General features: G+C 39.9%; 1 protein-coding gene across 1 annotated transcript in view; it reads left to right on the plus strand.

Annotated features, from left to right (window-relative positions):
- The window catches only part of UBE3D (ubiquitin protein ligase E3D), a 137,835-nt gene that overhangs the window by 12,975 nt on the left and 104,945 nt on the right, over positions 1 to 19,915 (plus strand). The window contains exons 4-5 of the mRNA XM_058661136.1: positions 9,065 to 9,233; positions 19,415 to 19,484. Of these exons, the coding sequence (XP_058517119.1) occupies positions 9,065 to 9,233; positions 19,415 to 19,484 (239 nt within the window). The remainder of the gene's footprint in view (positions 1 to 9,064; positions 9,234 to 19,414; positions 19,485 to 19,915) is intronic.

Below are 19,915 nucleotides of genomic sequence, written 5' to 3' on the forward strand. Positions count from 1 at the left end.
CCATTTCATTCAGGATGAATTCCGGAAGTCCTTCGCATGCCACGTCAGGCTCTGTATTTGTTCACCTCTACCGTCTACACCTCATCTCACATTTCAAACCTGTTTTGCCAATTTCTACTTTTTCCTAAAGACAAATGAATAAACCCACACCAGTAGTTGCTGATGTTCAGTACCCATCTCTGGTGATCAGCGTGCAGTCTCCTGCTGGTTTTCTTCCTAGTACTGCGTGCAAGGGCCTCCCCTGGAGTGCACCACCAAGGTGCCCTGCTTGGCTCCTCCAGGACACCTGCCAGCAGGAAGCCTTCTCTGAATCCTGATTCGTGATGAGACTCTGAGGAGTAGGGACAGTCTTTAGTGACGTTAGCATCCTTTGTTTCAACTCTTGAGAGAACAGTGTCATGCAGGGATGAGTACTCTCAACTCCAGAGCCAAGCGTCTGGGCTCGCTTCACCATGTACTAACCATGTGAACTGGGCAAGAAACATAAAGCATACTGTGCTTTATTCGGAAACTGTGGATAACGATAGGACCAACTCTATGGTTGGATTTTCTTTTTTGTTTGCTTTCAAGGAGTCAGTGATTTAAAGTGTTGCTAACAGTTCCTGACACATGGTAAACATTCAGTAAGTGTTAGGTTCTGCTGTTATGGTCCTTACCATCATCATCATCATCATCACTAACATCAGGCACATTATCTCATACATTTTTGCTGGATTGAACTGAATACATTTTGATATATTTCTCTAGCTTTTCTACCAGTCCTTCCTTTTTGCTTGCTGATTCACAGCACGGGCCCGTGTGGATGAGGCAGGGCAGTTACCATGGTGTCACTTTGAGGTTATGAACCTCCCAGAGTGATTTTCCTAACTCAGGTTCTTTGCTCAGATTACCTAAGGGTTGAAGTGCCTCATTCTGCCAAGGGTTTCCTTGCGGCCTTTGCAGAATCTCCCCCTGCGTTGGCCTGTGAATGCCACTTGAGCAACGTAGACAAATCCTTAGTAAATGACTCAAAGCTTTGTCTTTGTCTTTTCTTAGGCTGTGTGCCTCAGGGCTACCGGTTTCATGAAAAATGTACTTTCTCCAGCATTTGCCCATTTAGTTCATGTCTCGTTTTTCCCTCAGCTGACTGTTTTGAGTGGTCAGGATAACTTCGGTGTTCACTAAGTAGAAAAGAAGACCACAGGTATTTCCCCCAAATTTATGAGGGTACGTCCCAAAATTCATGGAAATATATGAATTTATCTTTGTGTAAAGCACTTTGAAATCTACACACTTTTCATAATATACATTTTGTGTGAACTTTTTGAAGATGCCTCATATGTGCTGTAGGAAAATCCAGCAATTATAAATAAGTTTTCTAGGAAGTTATGTTGGTTGGTTTAGTCAGAACTCTCAAATAAGAACAAATGAAGTGGAGTTAACACCTACTTGCTAGCTAGCCTTCTTATTTGTGGACAGATTTTTTTCTTTTTTAAATTCCTGGGCCTTAGTTTTCTCATCTATAAAATGGGTAAGTTGGATTAGAGAAACCTATCAGAATCCTGTTAGCATGAAAAATTCTCAGATCAGTAAACCTCAAGTTGTACTTTGGATTTCTGTGGTGCTGTTACTTGGGTGGTACAGTATCAATGGCTGTTCTGTTTTTCCTCTTGTTTTTAATGAAAGATTCTTATCAAGTGAATTGTAGGAATAAGATATAGAGGCCAGTTAACTCATTAAGACATGTTAGGAGCTTTTAAAAATTTGTGTTTTTTTTTTTAAGATTTATTTATTTATTTATTAGAAAAGCAGATATACAGTGAGAAGCAGAGACAGAGAGGAAGATCTTCCATCTGATGATTCACTCCCCAAGTGGCTGCAATGGCTGGAGCTGAGCCAATCCGAAGCTAGGAGCCAGGGAGCCAGGAGCCTCCTGTGGGTTTCCCAAGTGGGTACAGGGTCCCGAGGCTTTGGGCCATCCTTCACTGATTTCCCAGGCCACAAGCAGGGAGCTGGATAGGAAGCAGGCAGTCAGGATTAGAGAGGAAGAAAGACAAGGGGAAGATCTTCCATCTGCTGGTTCACTCCCCAAGTGATTGCAATTTCTGGAGCTGAGCCAATCCGAAGCCAGGAGCCAGGAGCCAGGAGCCCGGAGCCTCTTCCAGGTCTCCCACGTGGGTACAGGGTCCCAAGGCTTTGTGCCATCCTTCACTGATTTCCCAGGCCACAATCAGGGAGCTGGATGGCAAGCGGGGTGACCGGGATTAGAATGGGTGCCCATATGGGATCCTGGTGTGTGCAAGGCGAGGACTTTAGCTGCTAGGCCACCGTACCAGGTTATCTTAGCCACTTTTTTTATTGTTGTTATCTGAAAACAAGTAATGCCTTGTGTCTTTACAGTTAAATTCTCTGACTTACATTTTTATTATAGCAGCGGAGATCTTTGTAGAATTCCTCTGAACATATACACATGATGATTATCCTGTGGTTGACATTAACAGTTATAATATGAAGCAGTGTCAGTACAGTTTATTTATGAAGGATCTACGAATCAGCCAAGCATTCATTTTCTTTGGAATTTGTTATGTCTTCTGCAAGTTTAAGTCACGGCAGACTTGCATGGCATCAGTTGGCCAAACAGGGTTTCAATTTTTGTGCCCATTTGGCAAAGAGTGTTCTCCTGAAGTCTCTGAACTGGTCATGCTGTTCTACCAGCATTCGTCCCTGGGTGTCAGCTCAGAGATGACCATGACGTTGAACCTCTGGAAGCAAACTGGATGGATTGTGGAAATGCGGGCCCTCAGAACATCCAGGCATGCGGCTGGCCCACACAGCAGATGAGCTGTAATTGTAGTCTGAAAATAACCACCCTGTGAACACAGTCATTGTTTCACGAAAGAGAACGAAGCGATTGAGCAGCCCACAGGCACAGGCTGGACTATCGGTAACACCAGACGAACGGTTGGAGTAAACGTTTACAGTTCTGATTGTATTTCACACGTGTATGTAAATCAAAGCTAGTTTTACAGCATTTGTGGCCTTTGGAGACTAGTGCCTGAATTTACATAAATTCCAGTTAGGCGTATTTTAAGCTTTAGATATCTGATATTTTTCTTAAGCTTCTTAATACTCATTTTGTGATAATCCAGTGTGTAAAAGCAATGTTATTAGTATTGTTATCATTAATTAATGGTTGAATTCAAGTTAGAAAGAGTTTGTTTTTTGGGCACATGTTTCAATATAGATTAAGGAGCCTTTATCTAAAAGCTTGGGACGAGAAATACTTCAGATTTCAGGCTTTTCCAGATTTTAGCTTATTTGCATATGCATAATGAGATGTCGTAAGGATTGGACCCATATCTGTTTATTGGTTTCACATCAATCTTATGTCCATAGCCCAAAGGTAATTTCATAAAATATTTTCAATGTGCCTGAATTTTGACTTTGACATGTCCCATGAACTCATATTTGGAATTTTGGATATTCAACTAGGAATTTGCAGCCTGTATTAAATAAAACATCCTAAATAAATAAGATTTTAAGTTTATTTTAAGTTAAAGTTTGTCTTTTTGAAAGAGAGAGAAATCTTAGATTTGCCAGTTCACTACCTAGATGCCTGCACAGTTGGGAGTAGAACTCAGGCCCGTGGATGTCGGAAGCTGAAGTGGCAGCTTACCTGCTATATCACAATACCTATTTCTGTTTTATTATTTCCCCCAAATTTGTGCCTACATGTACTAAAAATAGTGAACAAATTTTAATGTATTTTGAAGTTATAAAATCATAAACTTAGAGTGAAATGAAGAAACCATTTCATTTGGCTAGCCCCAGCAGTTCTTTTTATTTTAACCTAAAAGCTATCTTGAAAACAACAAAAAAAAAGAGTATCTTTTATTGTGAAAGTTCTCTTGGGAAGTAGATCATATCAAAGAATACATTTCAGGGTTTTAGATAGATATGCTTTCAGTAAAGCTGTGATTAAAATACATCTTTTGTCCTTAAAGGTTTTTTCTAAAACATCAGAACAAAATTTCTTTCTGCTATAAAACCCCTTTTATCTTGTAATGACTTGTGAAATATACACTTTCTTGTTCCAGATGTCTTATGTGGATGTGGTAAGATCTGTTACAGCTTTTATTCTCTATGAATCAGGACCAAGTTAAGTTTGAAATGCCATATTCTATGTTAGTGTGCATCACATCTCCTGGGGCTTTGAGATGTGTGTTCATGTCTTTGATCATTTATGGGACTTTGACATCAGTATCTTTTGCACTTTTGTCTGTTGGCATCAGTGCGGAATCTTGGAGACAGAAGATCCAGGTGTTTACACAGGCCCAGCTCCCCACTTTGTGTGGAGGACCAAGTGCCTACCCTTCGGCATGATAGCAGCAGCTCACAGTGTGACATCCACCCACCTGCCCAGCCTTCTGCTTTGGCAGGGGAGGGATTGTATATTCGAAGTGAAAGAGCTTAGTTGTGTAGCAAAGAAGACCTGAATTAAGCACCTGGCCTCACTTGTCAGGTCTGATTCTGTGAATTGTGACAAATGAGTCAACCCTTTTGAGTTTTGCTTTCCTCCCACTCAATAAGGGAATGGTAACTCACCTCACATGCTTGGGAGACTATAGGATGGAATAGGGTGTGTGGACCCCACCAGGGGTTTTTCTACGTTCAACTAAATATGCACAGTCGCACTTGTTGCCAGCAGGCAGTTCCTCCCAGTAGGGAGTCTGAGGCACTTGCTATGAATGACAGTTCACATTCCTACGTGGGGACTCTGTCTCCCCACATGACACAACTTTGGGCACAAAGCACAAGATCCCTATCAAGCAAGGGTGTTGCCATTTGGCTTAAAAACAGCTTCATCTCTTATACCAATTCTTTGGCACAGTTTGTAGGGTTCCCCGAAACCAACTGCATGGTGGAAGCAGAACTCGAGGTGGCTTCTTCAAATGTTCGGAGCTCGTTCATGGTGCTTCGCAGTCCCGAAGCAATTTACTAATCAGCAATCCTTTCAGTCTCAGCAGTGTTGCCTAGCAATATAGTTGATGCCTATGATCTTACCTGGTTTCCAGGGTAACAGAGCAGGTGGTTAAACCAAAGGTCAGATTCTCTAGCAGCAGACAAAGAGGTTTCTTAACTCTTTCTTCCCATTATTCAAGAGATCCAACTAGGACTTCACCGATTGTCAAAATAGGCGAGTTAATTTTATGTAAGGGCTCACACTGTGAGTCAGGAATTGTGTTACAGTAGGAATCCAGTGATAAAATAATGTATCGCTGCATTTATGTTTTTTCTTCATAATGCCTTTAAAGGCCAGACCAGATGTTACTTCTTTGCAGTTTATATGCCATCTACGCTTCCTAGTGTTTTATTTATGTATTATCTTGAATTCCTGAATTGCTTTAGGGAATGCCTGCAGATTTTGTATGCACATGAGAATATATATTTAAGGGAGGGGTGAATGCTTTTTTTTAAAGATTTATTTATTTTTTTTGAAAAGTCAGATATACAGAGAGGAAGATCTTCTGTCCGATGATTCACTCCCCAAGCAGCTGCAATGGCTGGAGTTGTGCCGGTTCGAAGCCAGGAGCCAGGAGCCAGGAGCTTCTTTTGGGTGTACCACTCAGGTGCAGAGTCCCAAGGCTTTGGGCTGTCCTCGACTGCTTTCCCAGGCCATAGGCAGGGAGCTGGATGGAAAGTGGGGTTGCCGGGACTAGAACCGGCACCCATATGGGATCCCGGGGCTTTCAAGGCGAGGACTTTAGCTGCTATGCCATTGCGCCGGGCCTGAGTGCTTTCTTTTAAAAAAAAATTTATTTTTAATTTCAAATTTTATGAAACCATTCTGTAGAGTCTGGGATTCCTCCCCCAGATTTCCACCCCCCCTCCAACTGATTTTCCCCATATGGTTATATTAGTATACTCGTTCATAAGGAGTTATATTTCCATCAGGCTATTATTTAAGTGTGGCCCAACATTGTTGCTACAATGTCAGCCAGTCCATCAGGGCTGAATGCGTTCAACAAATTTAACTCCAGAATTTAAACTCGAGAGTTTAGAGCCACTATTTTATTAGAAGCATCTTTTTAAGAATTTATTTATTTATTTTTGAAAGGCAAATTTACAGAGAGGGGGAGAACTAGAGTGAGCCTCTATCTGCTGGCTCACACCCTAGATGACTGCAACAGCCAGAGCTGAGCCAGTCTGTAGCCAGGAGTCAGGGCCCAAGGGCTTCAGCCATCTTCTTCTGCTCCCCCCGTCCTTAAGCAGGGAGCTGCTGGGAAGTAGAATAGATGGGACTAGAACCAGTGCTTATATGGTGCTGCATGGTGAAGGATTGGCCTGTTGAGCCGCTCTGGCAGCTCCTATTAGAAACATTTGTTACATGTTCTCTTTGTTTATAGGTGTAAATAACCATAGTGTGTGTCCTTAAAGAGAAGAACTGTGTGTATTCATTGCTTGTGTTGGCAGCATGTTTGATTTCATAGTAGAAGTCAGGAAATGGATGATTGAATAATTGCTTCATGGGCCCAGCAGTGTGCATGATACCATAGTACGGCATCTGCTAATTTGAAAGGAAAATTATTACTTATTTTAAACTAAAATCTGTTTTTCTTCCTCCTAGATCTATCCTCTGAAGTTATAAATTAGATATGTACCCTGTTGCAAACTATGATTGCCCTTTTATGAAACTCAGAGTTGACAGGAGAATTACGGATAAAATTAAATAAAAACGGTTACTACAGGGGAGATCATTAAAAACAGGTATATTCAGGGCTGATGTTGTGGCATGGCAAGTAAAGTTGCCATCTGTGATGCTGACATAGCACATGGGTGCTGGTTTCAGTCCCAGCTGCTCCTCTTCTGATCCAACCTCCTGCTAGCATGCATGGAAGAGGAGGTTGGCTCATGCGCTTGGGCCCTAGCCACCAGCATCTGAGACCTGCATGAAACTTCTGGCTTCTGCTTTTGGTTTGGACCAGCCTCAGTCTTTGTGGCCAACTGGATAAAGAATCAGCAGCTGGAGGATCTCTTCCTCTCCCCCACCCTCCTCCCTTTAACTCTTAAATAAATAAATAAATAAATAAATCTTTAAAACAAAAGGCACATTTACTTCTTTCACATTTTATGGCTGAGTGTACATTAATTTATTATCTTTTTATTAGTGGAGAAAGCTATTGTCCCTTTAGCCAAGACATCAGCACGAGCAAGATTAACTTCCTTGGTGACAAGTAAAGCAATGTCTCCTGTGATGTGTTGATGATTCTTCCTTTGGAGCCATATGTCCATTCCAATCTAAGACGACATCAGACAGAATCTCAGATTGAGACATGTTCTACAGAATACCTGACTGGTGTGCTTTAAATAGCTCTAGTCCTGACAAGGGAAGACTGAGAAACTGTCACAGGTCAGGAGAGACCAGGAGAGATGCTGAGTACATTACTGTAGACTGGAACTCAGGAAAAAAAAAATAAAAGGTCATTAGTGGGATAACTGGTGAAATGCAGATAAAGACTGGAGTTTTGATAACTCTAGAGCAGTTTTATAGAAGGTTAGGGAAAGTTGGGGAAAGTGTATGTGGGAATTGTCTTTTACTAGCTTTGTAACTTTTCTGAAGTTTTTCTAAAAATAAATCTAAAATTGGTAATTCTTATCATAAGCAATTTGGTGTGAGTATTAAATAGAATAAAGTGTAAATAGCCCAGTGGAGGTCTTAAGTTTAACTAAACATGCAGATTCACATAACTGTCGCAGCCTTGTTTCTTGCCAATAGAGAAGCATCAAGAATTCTTTCCAGGAAATTTTCCAAAATAAAAAAAATTATTTAAATACAGTAATGGGGAAAAAAAACACAGTAGATACTATAAGGTGATTTGAAATTAAGACACATAAGCCAAATTAAAGGTGAAACTGAAAAAAAAATTTGTAATAACTGATACTGACAAATGGAAAACAAGTTGAAATAACTCTTAAAATCAATAAAAGCATATTAATACCTCACTGTAAAATAATATTAGTCATTTAAGAAAGAAGAAACAAAATATTCAGTAAGTATGAAAATCAGTTAATTTAAAAGCCACCAATTAAAGCAACAGAATATTTTCACTATTATTTGCTCGAAGAGGAAAGCATGATACTATTCAATTACAAAGTAGGTTAATACAAGATTTCTTGATTTGTAAAGCCTGTCTGAGAAGTTCACTTGGGCAGGTGTGATGGCTCAATTGGCTAATCCTCTGCCCGCAAACACTGGCATTCCAGATGGGCGATATTCAGGTCCCAGCTGTGCCACTTCCCATCCAACTCCCTGCTTGTGGCCTTGAAGAGCAGTGGAGGATGACCCAGAGCCTTGGGACCCTGTACCCACATGGGAGATTCAGAAGGGTTGTCTGGCTTTCTATCTGGCTTAGCTCCAGCCATTGCAGCCGTTTGGGGAGTGAACCAGTGGATGCAAGATCTTTCTATCTCTCCTTCTCTCTGTAAAATCTGCCTTTTTAATAAAAACTAACTGAAAAATAAAAGTAGTTTCATCAAGTGAGTGTTGACTGAAAATATGCTTATCATTTGCAATTATATCCTGAGATTTGTTTCCTAAAAAAATAGTCAGATATATACATATATTTTCCAGCCAGAATATTTATCACAGGATTATTGGTAATGAAAAGCTCAAAACTCGGATATCTAACAGTGAGTGAATTTTGCAAAAAGTCTTAATAGGGAAGAGAATAATTATGGATACATTAGGAAAGCATGACAAAGCTAAATAAAAGCAAAATATAGTTTATGTATGTCTTAGTATTAGACTTCTTGTGCATGTGTACAAATGTGTGCTAGAAAAGCTGGCAAAGAAATACACTATCAAATAAAAAGTGGTTAATTTAAGCAGCGAAAGAAGGGTGGCTTTTATTTTCTTTATACTTTGAATTCTCTACATGATCTGTAGTGAGTGTAATAGTTTTATAAGTTAGGAGAATTAGGGTAGCAACCATGTGGCTAATGGGTTCCTTTCATTTTTCATGCTGATTTAATTATGATAATGTTAGTTCCATCTGTGGAAAACAGATTTTCCTCTTTCCGCTAGGAAGCTCCTGAGGGTGCTGCCACTGCCGTGTGAGAACTGGGGAGCTCTCGTTGGAGAATGGTGCTGTCATCCTGACCCTTTTGCAAATAAGCCACTTCATCCAAGAGAGAACGACTGTTTCATTGGAGACTCTTTCTTCTTGGTGAATTTAAGAAGTGATTTATGGCAGGTAAGACCTGAGCTTGTTCCAGTGTCAACATGCTAACTTTCTTTTGAGAATCATTTTAAACTGTTAAAACATCTTTTTAAAATAATGGCTATTTATAGATTGCTTAGATTCTGGCCTCTCCAACTTTTGTTCTTTACGTTTTATTATTATTTTTATCATTTTATGATACAGTTCCATAGGCTCCTGGCATTTCGCTTATCCCCTCCCCAATTCCCTCCCCCCCACCTAGTTCCTCTATATCATTACTAAAGTATAGTTCTTCATACACAGTCATATGTCCATCATTGTGGGCATGGACAATGGCAGAGAGTCCAGCATCCTATTGTCAAGATAGAGTGAACAGTTTCATTGCAAGTCCATCTTTGTCTGGAAGTAGAAATGCATACTACATTGTATCCTCACATCTGGATGTTAGTCTCCATTTCACAGCTACTGTACATCCCCTCAAATGAAAAGTCATAATACAAAATCAACAATAGAAAGAAAAATAGAAATTTATAATGCCATGAAGTTAAATGACATGTTACTAGATGTGACAGTCTCCATTACACAGCTACTATACATCCCCTTAAAAGCCACAAGACAAAATCAACATCAGGGAGAAAAAAGAAATTAACAACACCATGAAGTTAAATAACGTGCTACTAAATGCCTAACGTGTAGCTAAAGAAATAAAAATCGAGAACCTTCTTGAAGAAAGTGATGCTACTGTATGATCTACAAGTCATTGAATGATTTAATCAGAAGAAAGTGTTTTGAAGAGATGAAACTAACAGAAAACAACAAAATCCATGCAATATAGTTTCCACTGATTTTTGTTGGTGAAATGTGTCTCTTCTAGACAATAAATAGATGGGTTTTGTTTTTTAATCCAGTCTACTAATCTATGACATTTGGTTGAGCTTAAGTCATTTACATTCAGAGTTTAAGAAGTATGGGTGTTATTTTGGTCCTGTCATTTTAGAATGGGTTGTTCATTGATTTAGTCTTCTGTTGTCATTTTAGTGGGCTGTTCTTCCCATTTGCCTTTGGTTTTGTTGGGTGCTATTCCTCTTCTCTGTGAAGAGAACATCTTGAAGTATCATTTTTAGGGCAGGTTTAGAAGAGGCAAATTCTTTTTTTTTTTTTTTTAAAGATTTATTCATTTTATTACAGCCAGATATACACAGAGGAGGAGAGACAGAGAGGAAGATCCTCCGTCCGATGATTCACTCCCCAAGTGAGCCTCAACGGGCTGATGCGCGCCGATCCCAAGCCGGGAACCAGGAACCCCCTCCGGGTCTCCCACGCGGGTGCAGTGTCCCAATGCATTGGGCCATCCTCGACTGTTTTCCCAGGCCACAAGCAGGGAGCTGGATGGGAAGTGGAGCTGCCAGGATGAGAACCAGCGCCCATATGGGATCCCGGGGCTTTCAAGGCGAGGACTTTAGCCGCTAGGCCACGCCGCTGGGCCCAAGGCAAATTCTTTTAACTTTGCTTGACTATGGAAGAATTTGATTTCATTTTCAAAGACAAAAGAAAGGTTTACTGGATAAGTTATTCTAGGTCAACAATTTTTTTCTTTTAGAATCTGGAATATGTCGCTCCATTCTCCTCTTACCTGTAGAGTTTCCTGTGAGAGATCTCCTGTGAGTTTAATTGTCATTCCTTTTTATGTCAATTGATTTTTTTCACGTGCACATTTCAGGATCTTTTCGTTATGTTCAATTGAAGAGAGCTTGAAGACCATGTGTCTTGGTGAAGATTGCTCTTGATCAAGCCTGTTGGGAGTTCTGTGCCCCTCCTGGATCTTGTTTCCCAATTCTTTCTCTAGATAAGGGAAATTTTCCTTCATTATTTCATTAAATACATTTGCAAACTCAGCTTCTTTCTGCACCTTCTGGGACTCCCATAACTCTTATATTAAGCCTCTTCATAGTGTCTTTCAATTCTTGAATACTTTTTTTTTTTTTTAAAGATTTGTTCATTTTATTACACCCAGATAACACAGAGGAGGAGAGACAGAGAGTAAGATCTTCTGTCCGATGATTCACTCCCCAAGTGAGCCGCAGTGGTCCGCAGCCAGGAACCAGGAACCTCTTCCGGGTCTCCCACGCGGGTGCAGTGTCCCAATGCATCGGGCTTTGGGCCGTCCTGGACTGCTTTCCCAGGCCACAAGCAGGGAGCTGGATGGGAAGTGGAGCTGCCGGGATTAGAACCGGCGCCCATATGGGATCCCGGGGCTTTCAAGGCGAGGACTTTAGCTGCTAGGCCATGCGCCGGGCCCTTGAATACTTTTTTTGGCCTGATCCAGCTCTGCTTCCAGCTTTTTGTTTGTTTCCCCCTGATGACAGGAAATATCTTCCAATTCTGAGATTCTTTCTTCTGCTTGCTTCATTCTATTTTGGAGACTCTCCACTGTACTTTTAATTTGCTCTACTGTGTTCTTAATTTCTGATGTATCAGCCTTGATATGCTTTATTGCTTCCTTAAATTCTTTGAACTCTTGTATGTGTTTGTCATTTTTGATCAGAAGCTTTAAAATGAGTTTTATGAATTCTGTATGCCTAATTTTCTCGATGTCTTCCTCAGTTAACTCTGAGGTTGGCATAGGGTTTTGCTCCTTTGTAGGGGAGTTTTCGGTAATATTCATTGTGCTTTTGTCTCTTCTTTTGCTCTTGATCATTGCACTTCTGGTTAGCAGAGTCTTCTCCTTGGGGCAGGTTTCTAAGCTGTGTCACCCACAGGTCTACAATGCGATTTTATTTATTGCAGTTGGTACATGGCTCTTTGCTTGCAGCCACTTGTGCCACAACCTCCAGTGAGTTCCAGGTCTGGGTTCTTATGTCAGATTTCCACCATGGTCTCCACAGCCCCAGCTCCTGGCTCACCACTCTCCACCTCCTGTGATACCGTGCTGAGGCTGCAGTGTTGTCTCTGCAACCTTTCTCCCACTTCCGGTTAGAGCAGGTCCCAGGATTAGAGAGACACCAGGTTTCCTATATAGTTAGGTTGTTGGTGGTGCTCTTCCTGTTGGAACCTGTTGGCCGTTAGGTCTGGGTGCCACACGGACCTTTTTTGTTCCATACGGTGCCAAAGTTGGTTTTATTTTCCTGCGGGACCAGTGCAATTTGCTGAATTTAGCGAGTTCTTGCAAGCTCAGCACATGCGCAGTTCACTGTTGTCCCCTGCAGTCCTAAAGCTGTTGCCACAGTGTACAAAATTGCACCTGACGTACCACTGCTAGAGTTCTTGATCTTCTGGCTGTCAGGACTTAAGGCTACCCAGACCTGTCTTGGGTGGAACCTGTAGAATGCTACGTTGCTGCAGTTCACTGAGTCAGAAATGAGTTCACTCCCAGCTCTGTGTATGCTCAGTCCTTTCCCTTGCCTTTGCCTCCTTACACAAAATGGCGCCCAATTCAGCTCTAGGGGGCTGACTGTGCTATGAAATCCACGCTGTTCTCGTACTGCCCAACTGTGATCTGCTGCTCTGTCTCTTGTCCTGGTCAAATCAAATGGACCAGCCGGACAGACAGTTCTTTGTCTGGGTTCAGCTCCCAAGCTCACAGTGAAAGTCCCTTCCCACCTGATTGCTGGTGGAGTTCAGATCACTGTTAGTTGAATGCTGCTGGAGTATCAGTCACTGCAACACCACACCGTTGTATCTACTGCTTTCCTGTGTCTGTCGGTCTCCAGGTACCCCTGTGCTGTTGTTCTGTCCTTTCCTGTTTCCTGGAATATGTCCTCTCTGCTTCATCCAGATGAAATGTTTTTCCATCCTTTTAAACATATCCTTACCCTATTCCGCCATATTGATTCTCCCCAACTTTTTTTTTTAGAATATTTTTAAAACATTTATTTGGAATGCAGATTTACCGAGATAGAGACAGAGAGATGTTCCATAATCTGGGTCGCTCCCCAGATGGAGATGGTTACAAGCTCATGGCCATATAGGATGCCAGTTTTTCAAGCAGAAGCCTACTATGTAGAGTACAGAGCCACAACGCTGGTCCCATCTTACTGAATTTATTGTTTGTTATTTTAAACAGCCTTTGTTCTCCATCATGTTTATGCATAAAACAAGAGCATGTAGCCTTTAACTAAGACTGCCACAGTGGGTCGGGGGCTACAGACAAAGGACTTCATATGAAAAATTGAGAATGCTACTATTTTACATACCATTATGCCCTACTTTCTGGATTTTAGGGTAGTAGTCCACAATGTGTATGCATTTTAACCTCAATAATCTGATGAATGAAAAAAAAACATTCTCTTGGATCAGGTGTTTGGCCTACCACTTAGGGCACCTAGAATGCCTGGGTTCATTTCTGAGCTCTGACTTCTGATTCCACCTTTCTGCTAATGCAGACCACAGGAGGCAGTAGTGATAGACACTCAAGTATTGGGGTTCCTGCACCCATGTGGGAGAGCTGCATTGAGTTCCTGGATTCTGGTCTCAGTTTCAGCCAGGCCTCCTGGCTGGCTCGCCCAACCATTTGGGGAGTGAACCAAAGAATGGAAGCTCTCTCTTTTCTCTGCCTATCTTTCAGAAAATGTATGCAGAGGATGAGGCATATTTGTCTCCTTTGCCAGGAAATCTGCATAGTCAGACCTAAGTATTTTACTGTGTCTCTTGATTAAATACACTTCTGATGTTATGAGAATAGATGGCATTTTGGAAAGTGAGGCAGGCAAATGGAGGAGTCCAGAACTACAGACAAAGCTTATGCATGCTGCAGGGTCTGAGTTGATCCTAGGTACTGAGGGATCAGGTGATCCTTGCTGTGTAAGTTGCTCTAGGGAGGAGACAATTACCTCTCACTGCAGAAAACAAGTGGGTTACTTTAAGAGAAAGTCAATGGCATTGGCTTGGCCATTGTGAGGAGCCATTCGCCCAATCTCTAGTCAATACAGATGTGACTCAAAAAGCAAAGAAAATCAGTGTGAGAGAGTCTTCATTTTAAATCCAATTAATGAAGCTTCATTCAGGGCTCATTTAATTTTTGTAGTAACAACTGAGCTGCTTCAGGAAATACATGGCAGTTGGACAGATCTTAGGTTATAGATTGATTTATACAACTATTTTGAAGGTGATTAAGGAAATTCATCAAATATCCTGCTTAAGTAATTAATTAACTTCATTTAAATGTCTTGTCTCTCACTGTGAACAACAATGTCTGCATCTGATTAAGTCATACTTTAACCTGTAGTGCTTTGAGATTCCATATTTTTAAAAAGTACGTTAAAAACGTGAATATAAGTTTGTTATATTTAATATCTTACATTTGTATTTTAATCTAGATTATATGTGTATAGTTATTTTATGTTTTACTTTCCCTATTTATGATTATGCTCTACATTTTAAAAAATATTTGAAAGATGTGAATGAGAGAGATCAATAAGAAATCACGCTTCCGTTTTTGATAAAACTGTTTGTTCTAATCTGACATAATATCCTTCGCATTTGTGTCTTGATTTATCAGTTACATGATGCCATTTACAGGAGCTTCTCCTCGTTGAAACAGTCAGCTATGTGTTAAAGAGCCTTCATAGTTAGACCTCATTGTTTTTAGTGTGGAGGACACTGTGGGAAATTGCTCTGGAGACAATCTGCTGTTGTGATCAAGTTAGCCCGGATGGAAGTTTTGCTTTAATTGCATATTGTAGCTGTTGAAAGAGTGTGCCTGTGACCAAAATAGTAACATAAATTTGGAGGGACTGCTCAAACATTGCTCTCTAGGCTCCTGTGGGAATAAGGCTGCTCTGTTCTATTGGAAACCTATTTCTCATATCACCCAGGCTTGCCGTCTACCAGGTTTTGAAATGTCACATGGTGACACAGCATCCTAATGGTATCTCTTGGGAACCATTTTGTGTGGGGGGCAGGGGGAACAGCAAGACAATATTAAGGGTCCTTAGAAATTGAAACAAAACAAAGAAAAATAAAAAAGAGGACAGGCAGCTAGACCACCTCTCTGAGTAGCCCTACCTGCCGTCTCTTAGATATATTGATTTAATTAGTCTATAACAATGCTTTCCTTGAGGTTTGTTCTGTAGTGTTCCTGCACTGTTAGGCTGCTTCACTACACAACTTGCTTTATTATTTCCTTGAAGCAAACATAGGTCAAGAAAAATGCATTACCAAACAGAAATTCTCTTTACACAAATTAATGTGTGTGTTTGTAATTGAAAAGATCTGATTTTACAAAAGCACGAGCAAACACGAAGCATGGGATGGTTTCATTTCTTCCATGCACTGCTAGAATTTGCAGGATTTCTCTTGTGCCTTCTTCGGTGTGCCAGGAAGTACATTTTATTTTCTAAAGCTGTCTGCTGAAGATCTCCCTTTTCTTATGATTTATTTGTCATCTTCTGTGAACTTTTTGCTGCCTCGCAACATAATAAAATGTTTGCATCTTATAATAATATGATAAAAAATGGGACCTCAGTCTTTTATAAGATTCATAATATCATTCAAGACTCAAAAAGGATGGTCACAGTTATAACTTTATTTTGTCCTTAAGGAGAAACCAAAATTTAACTTTGATTTACTTCTGGCAAGTTTGAATACTAATAGCTTTATTTTTCTTTCCTGGAATACTTGATAATAATTTATGATTTAGATAATTTGTTTTGTTAAATCTGTTAGTGTGTCTCGTTTCTTTCCTTAGAAAAATGTGTTTTTGAACTTTGTAAACATTCATAAGTATGAAAAGAATAGTATTATTACTTCAGTATGCAAGCATGTTGTATCTGTTCTTTTTTATATTTTTGCTAAAGTGCTTTAAAGCAAACCTCAGCCATTATATTATCTCATTTTTATATATTTTAGTGTGCGTGTCTAAAATGCGTATTTTTAAAACATAACCACTTTGTCCTTATCACACTCAATAAAATTAAGTATAATTGATTAAATAGATTAGCCACATGCCAATTGTATCAGTTGTTTTAAAAAATCTTTTTTTCTATAGGTTTGTTTTAATTAATACCCACACACTTGGTTGCTTGAAGTAATTTCCTTTTTATTGATCAAACTTAAAAATCCTGGTTATTCATTCTAGGTAGGGATAGAATTTTATTTTTCTTAGGACCTTATTTGAAAAACCATCAAAAAGACTTTTCTTACCTGCTTAAAAGTGCAAAGCCTTCAGTGAGAGAAATCATAAGTAATATATATGACAGAACAGTTAATGAAAAATTTTAACTTTGAACATAAAAATGCTTTCTTCTCAAAAACCACAATTGTCCCTTTCTCTCTCTCTCTCTTTTTCTGTGTATACACACACATACACACATACATATAAATGCACAGATAATGCATGCACATATATGTTATGTATATACCCTATACAGCATATTGGCTTCTGGTAAAACACTTAGCTTTTGCATTGAGCAAATTTTTTTAAAGATTTGTTTATTTTTATTTGAAAGGCAGAGCTACAGAGAGAGAAGGATCTTCTATCTGCTAGTTCATTCCCCAAATGGCCAAAATGGCCAGAGCTGAGCCCATCCAAAGGCAGGAGCCAGGAGGTTCTTCTGATTTTCTTGTTGGTGTCTCATTTTAAAGCTTTGGGCCATTCTCTGCTGTTTTCCCAGGCTACAAACAGAGAGCTGGATGGGAAGTGGAGCAGCTAGGGCATGAACCGGCATCCTGGGCCTGGTGCAATGGCCTAGCGGCTAAAGTCCTCGCCTTGAACACTCCGGGATCCCATATGGGCGCCGGTTCTAATCCCGGCAGCTCCACTTCCCATCCAGCTCCCTGCTTGTGGCCTGGGAAAGCAGTCGAGGACCGCCCAATGCTTTGGGATCCTGCACCCGCGTGGGAGACCTGGAAGAGGTTCCTGGTTCCTGGCTTCGGATCGGCGCAGCACCGGCCGTTGCCGCTCATTTGGGGAGTGAATCATCGGACGGAAGATCTTCCTGTCTCTCCTCCTCTTTGTATATCTGACTTTGTAATAAAATAAATAAATCTTTTAAAAAAAATGAACCGGCTTCCTGATGGAATGCTGGTGCTTATAGTTTGGTTAGTCTTGAACCATGACCCCAAGCTGAATAAATTTAACTTGTACACAATGCTATCCTTTAGAAAGTTTTTTTATTAGAAAAATAGGTTTGATTTGCAGTAAGAAACCATGATACTGGCAAAGACTGGTATCTTTACAGTTGAGCATATTGGTTTCCTGAGTTTTTTTTTTTCTTTCTGGAACCCGAAATTAGCACCTTCCTTTGTTTCTCTGTTTATTGCTTCTGAACAGAATGGCACCACCAGCCCCCTGCTTGTACCAGACTCTCAATGTGACATGCTGAATATAAAAATGTCAGCATAGTGGCCATATATGGCGTACTCTACTGGCCTTAGTGAGGGTGCTTGGGTATGTGTTTGAACTAGAGCTGAGCAGACTTAAGAGCTATGCCTGCTTTTGTTGCCTTAGCAGAGACTTTTAGACAAAGACAGGGGTATGTGTCCAAATCCTGCAGCTAGAATAGAGAGAAATAGGATAAGTGTTTATATTACTAAAGCTCCTTCTGTATATCAAGAGATTCATCTGAGTATCCTTTATGTGGGAAGAGCCATGCAACATTTATGGATTTTTCCTTGAAACATGGTTTTGAAGGAAGGTGAAAGAGTAAGTTCTTAGGAAAGCTTCAATAAAATCTGTGCAACTGCTCTTGACTCTTGGACTTCTAACTGATGTGAGAGATAGCTTTTCTACAACAAGCTGTGTTAGCACATAAACACACACAAATACACTCATGCCAGGGTTTGCTGCAGCACTACTTAAATGATATTTGAAGCAGTCATATTTTCTTTCTTTTTTTTTAAAGATTTATTTATTTTTATTGGAAAGGCAGATCATATTTACAGAGAGAAGGAGAAACAGAAAGATCTTGCATCTGCTGGTTCACTCCCCAAATAGCTGCAATGGTTGGAGCTGAGCCAAACAAAAAACCAGGAACTAGGGGTCCCCTCTAGATCTCCCACATGGGTACAGGGTCCCAAGACTTTTGGACCATTCTCTACTGCTTTTCCAGGCCGTAAGCAGGGAGCTAGATGGGAAGTGGCACAGGCAGGACATAAACCAGCACCCAGCTGAACCATTGAGCCATTATGCCAGGCCCAGCAGTCATTTTCTGTGCTGCTTTGTTTCATTAAATACATCTCTAGGAATTGATTTCTGCTAGTGCTATATAACTTGTAGTTGAGAAGCATGGTGTTTAAAAGCAAAAGATTAGCATCTGAGAAACCTGGATTCAAACATCAAAACAGCAGTTATGAGCAGCATGTCTTATGCAGCTTTTCAGGAAACAGTTAATTAAAGCAAGGGAAAATATTTAAACTTATGCTAATTGGTTAAAGTATATCCCTTGATCAATGCACATTGTACCCCATATCAGAAAGGCGTTGTTTTTCCTTACTTTGACCCGCCCGCTCTTGTTTTCCCAGAAGGGAATATTTCAGGTGTCTTTTGTCCTGTCTGCTTTTATACAGTCTGCTGTGCTGCAGTAGATATGACTATGAGTAAGCGTGTCCTTTGTTGAATGATTTGATGAATACTAGGTATTTTCATCTAGATGTCAGAGAGTGAATTTGGGTTTTTAAAGTTTAAAAATGTTTGAAGTGTTAAAGTTTAAGAATGTTTCAGGAATTTGTCTCATAACACTATCCATCGTTCCAGTTACAGTGCATATCTTAAATAGAAAAAATAGAATTATATGAATAATTTAGATATTTTTATCATCTGAATTTATGGGTACTTATGAGTTATAGGTTACTTTTACATAAATTACGCTGGACTAGGAGTCAAAATTACGAGTTCAAGTTCTGATTCATCTACACTTTGTATGTATTGGTTGAAGCAAGTCATGATCCTTCTTTGCCTTTGTTGCCCCACATGCCTTTTCTAAGCACAGGGCCATTTGGAAGTGATTCTTAGATATGTAAATTGCTTATTGCTCAAATTGTTTGGCAACATTTGGATTATCATGAAGTACTTAGGTTTGGAAAAGTTATTCTGAGGTAAGACTTGAAAATTATTCCTGCATGTGAATTATGTATACAAGTCAAATGTATTAGCAGTATTTAGTGGAGGGCAGAATAAAATGTAAAGTTCAATGTATACTCTGGAGGCTATGTAAAAATTATATATTCCTTTCAGGAAAAGCTGAATGACATTTAAATGACATTTTTCTCTTCTACAGGAACCAAAGGCAAATACCAAAGTAATTTGTAAGCGTTGCAAGGTAGTACTGGGAGAGACCATGTCATTAGGTAAGAATTTTGTAACAAAAAGCCAAAATGATTGTCATTTGGTTGAAAAGCCAGAATTACTACATGTTGATGAAGTGGTGGTTTTCAAAATAAAAATCAGTTAACATGTTATTCAATATTTCAGGCAGTTTATGAAATTTGATCTTTACAAGTACGTAGTATAGCATTGTTAAAAAAAAAAACCACAAAATAAAAAAAAAAAAATAACGGGGCTATTTTCAGTGTTTCACAACCTCCTTGTAAAGCAACAATATAGAGTTTGCATTTGGGTCAGTCTTAGGGAAGACTAGAGCCTATTTCTTGACATGGTTTGTCACTCAGAAGAGTTGGTGCCAGAGACACAGAAGTTGCCCTTCTAGATTATGGATGACAGAGGATCTGTTGAAATGAAAGAAAGCATAGTCTGTGTTTTGTACTTTGTTCTTTATTCA

Source organism: Ochotona princeps, chromosome 1 (genome assembly GCF_030435755.1).
Source record: "Ochotona princeps isolate mOchPri1 chromosome 1, mOchPri1.hap1, whole genome shotgun sequence".
NCBI classification, from domain to species: Eukaryota; Metazoa; Chordata; class Mammalia; order Lagomorpha; family Ochotonidae; genus Ochotona; species Ochotona princeps.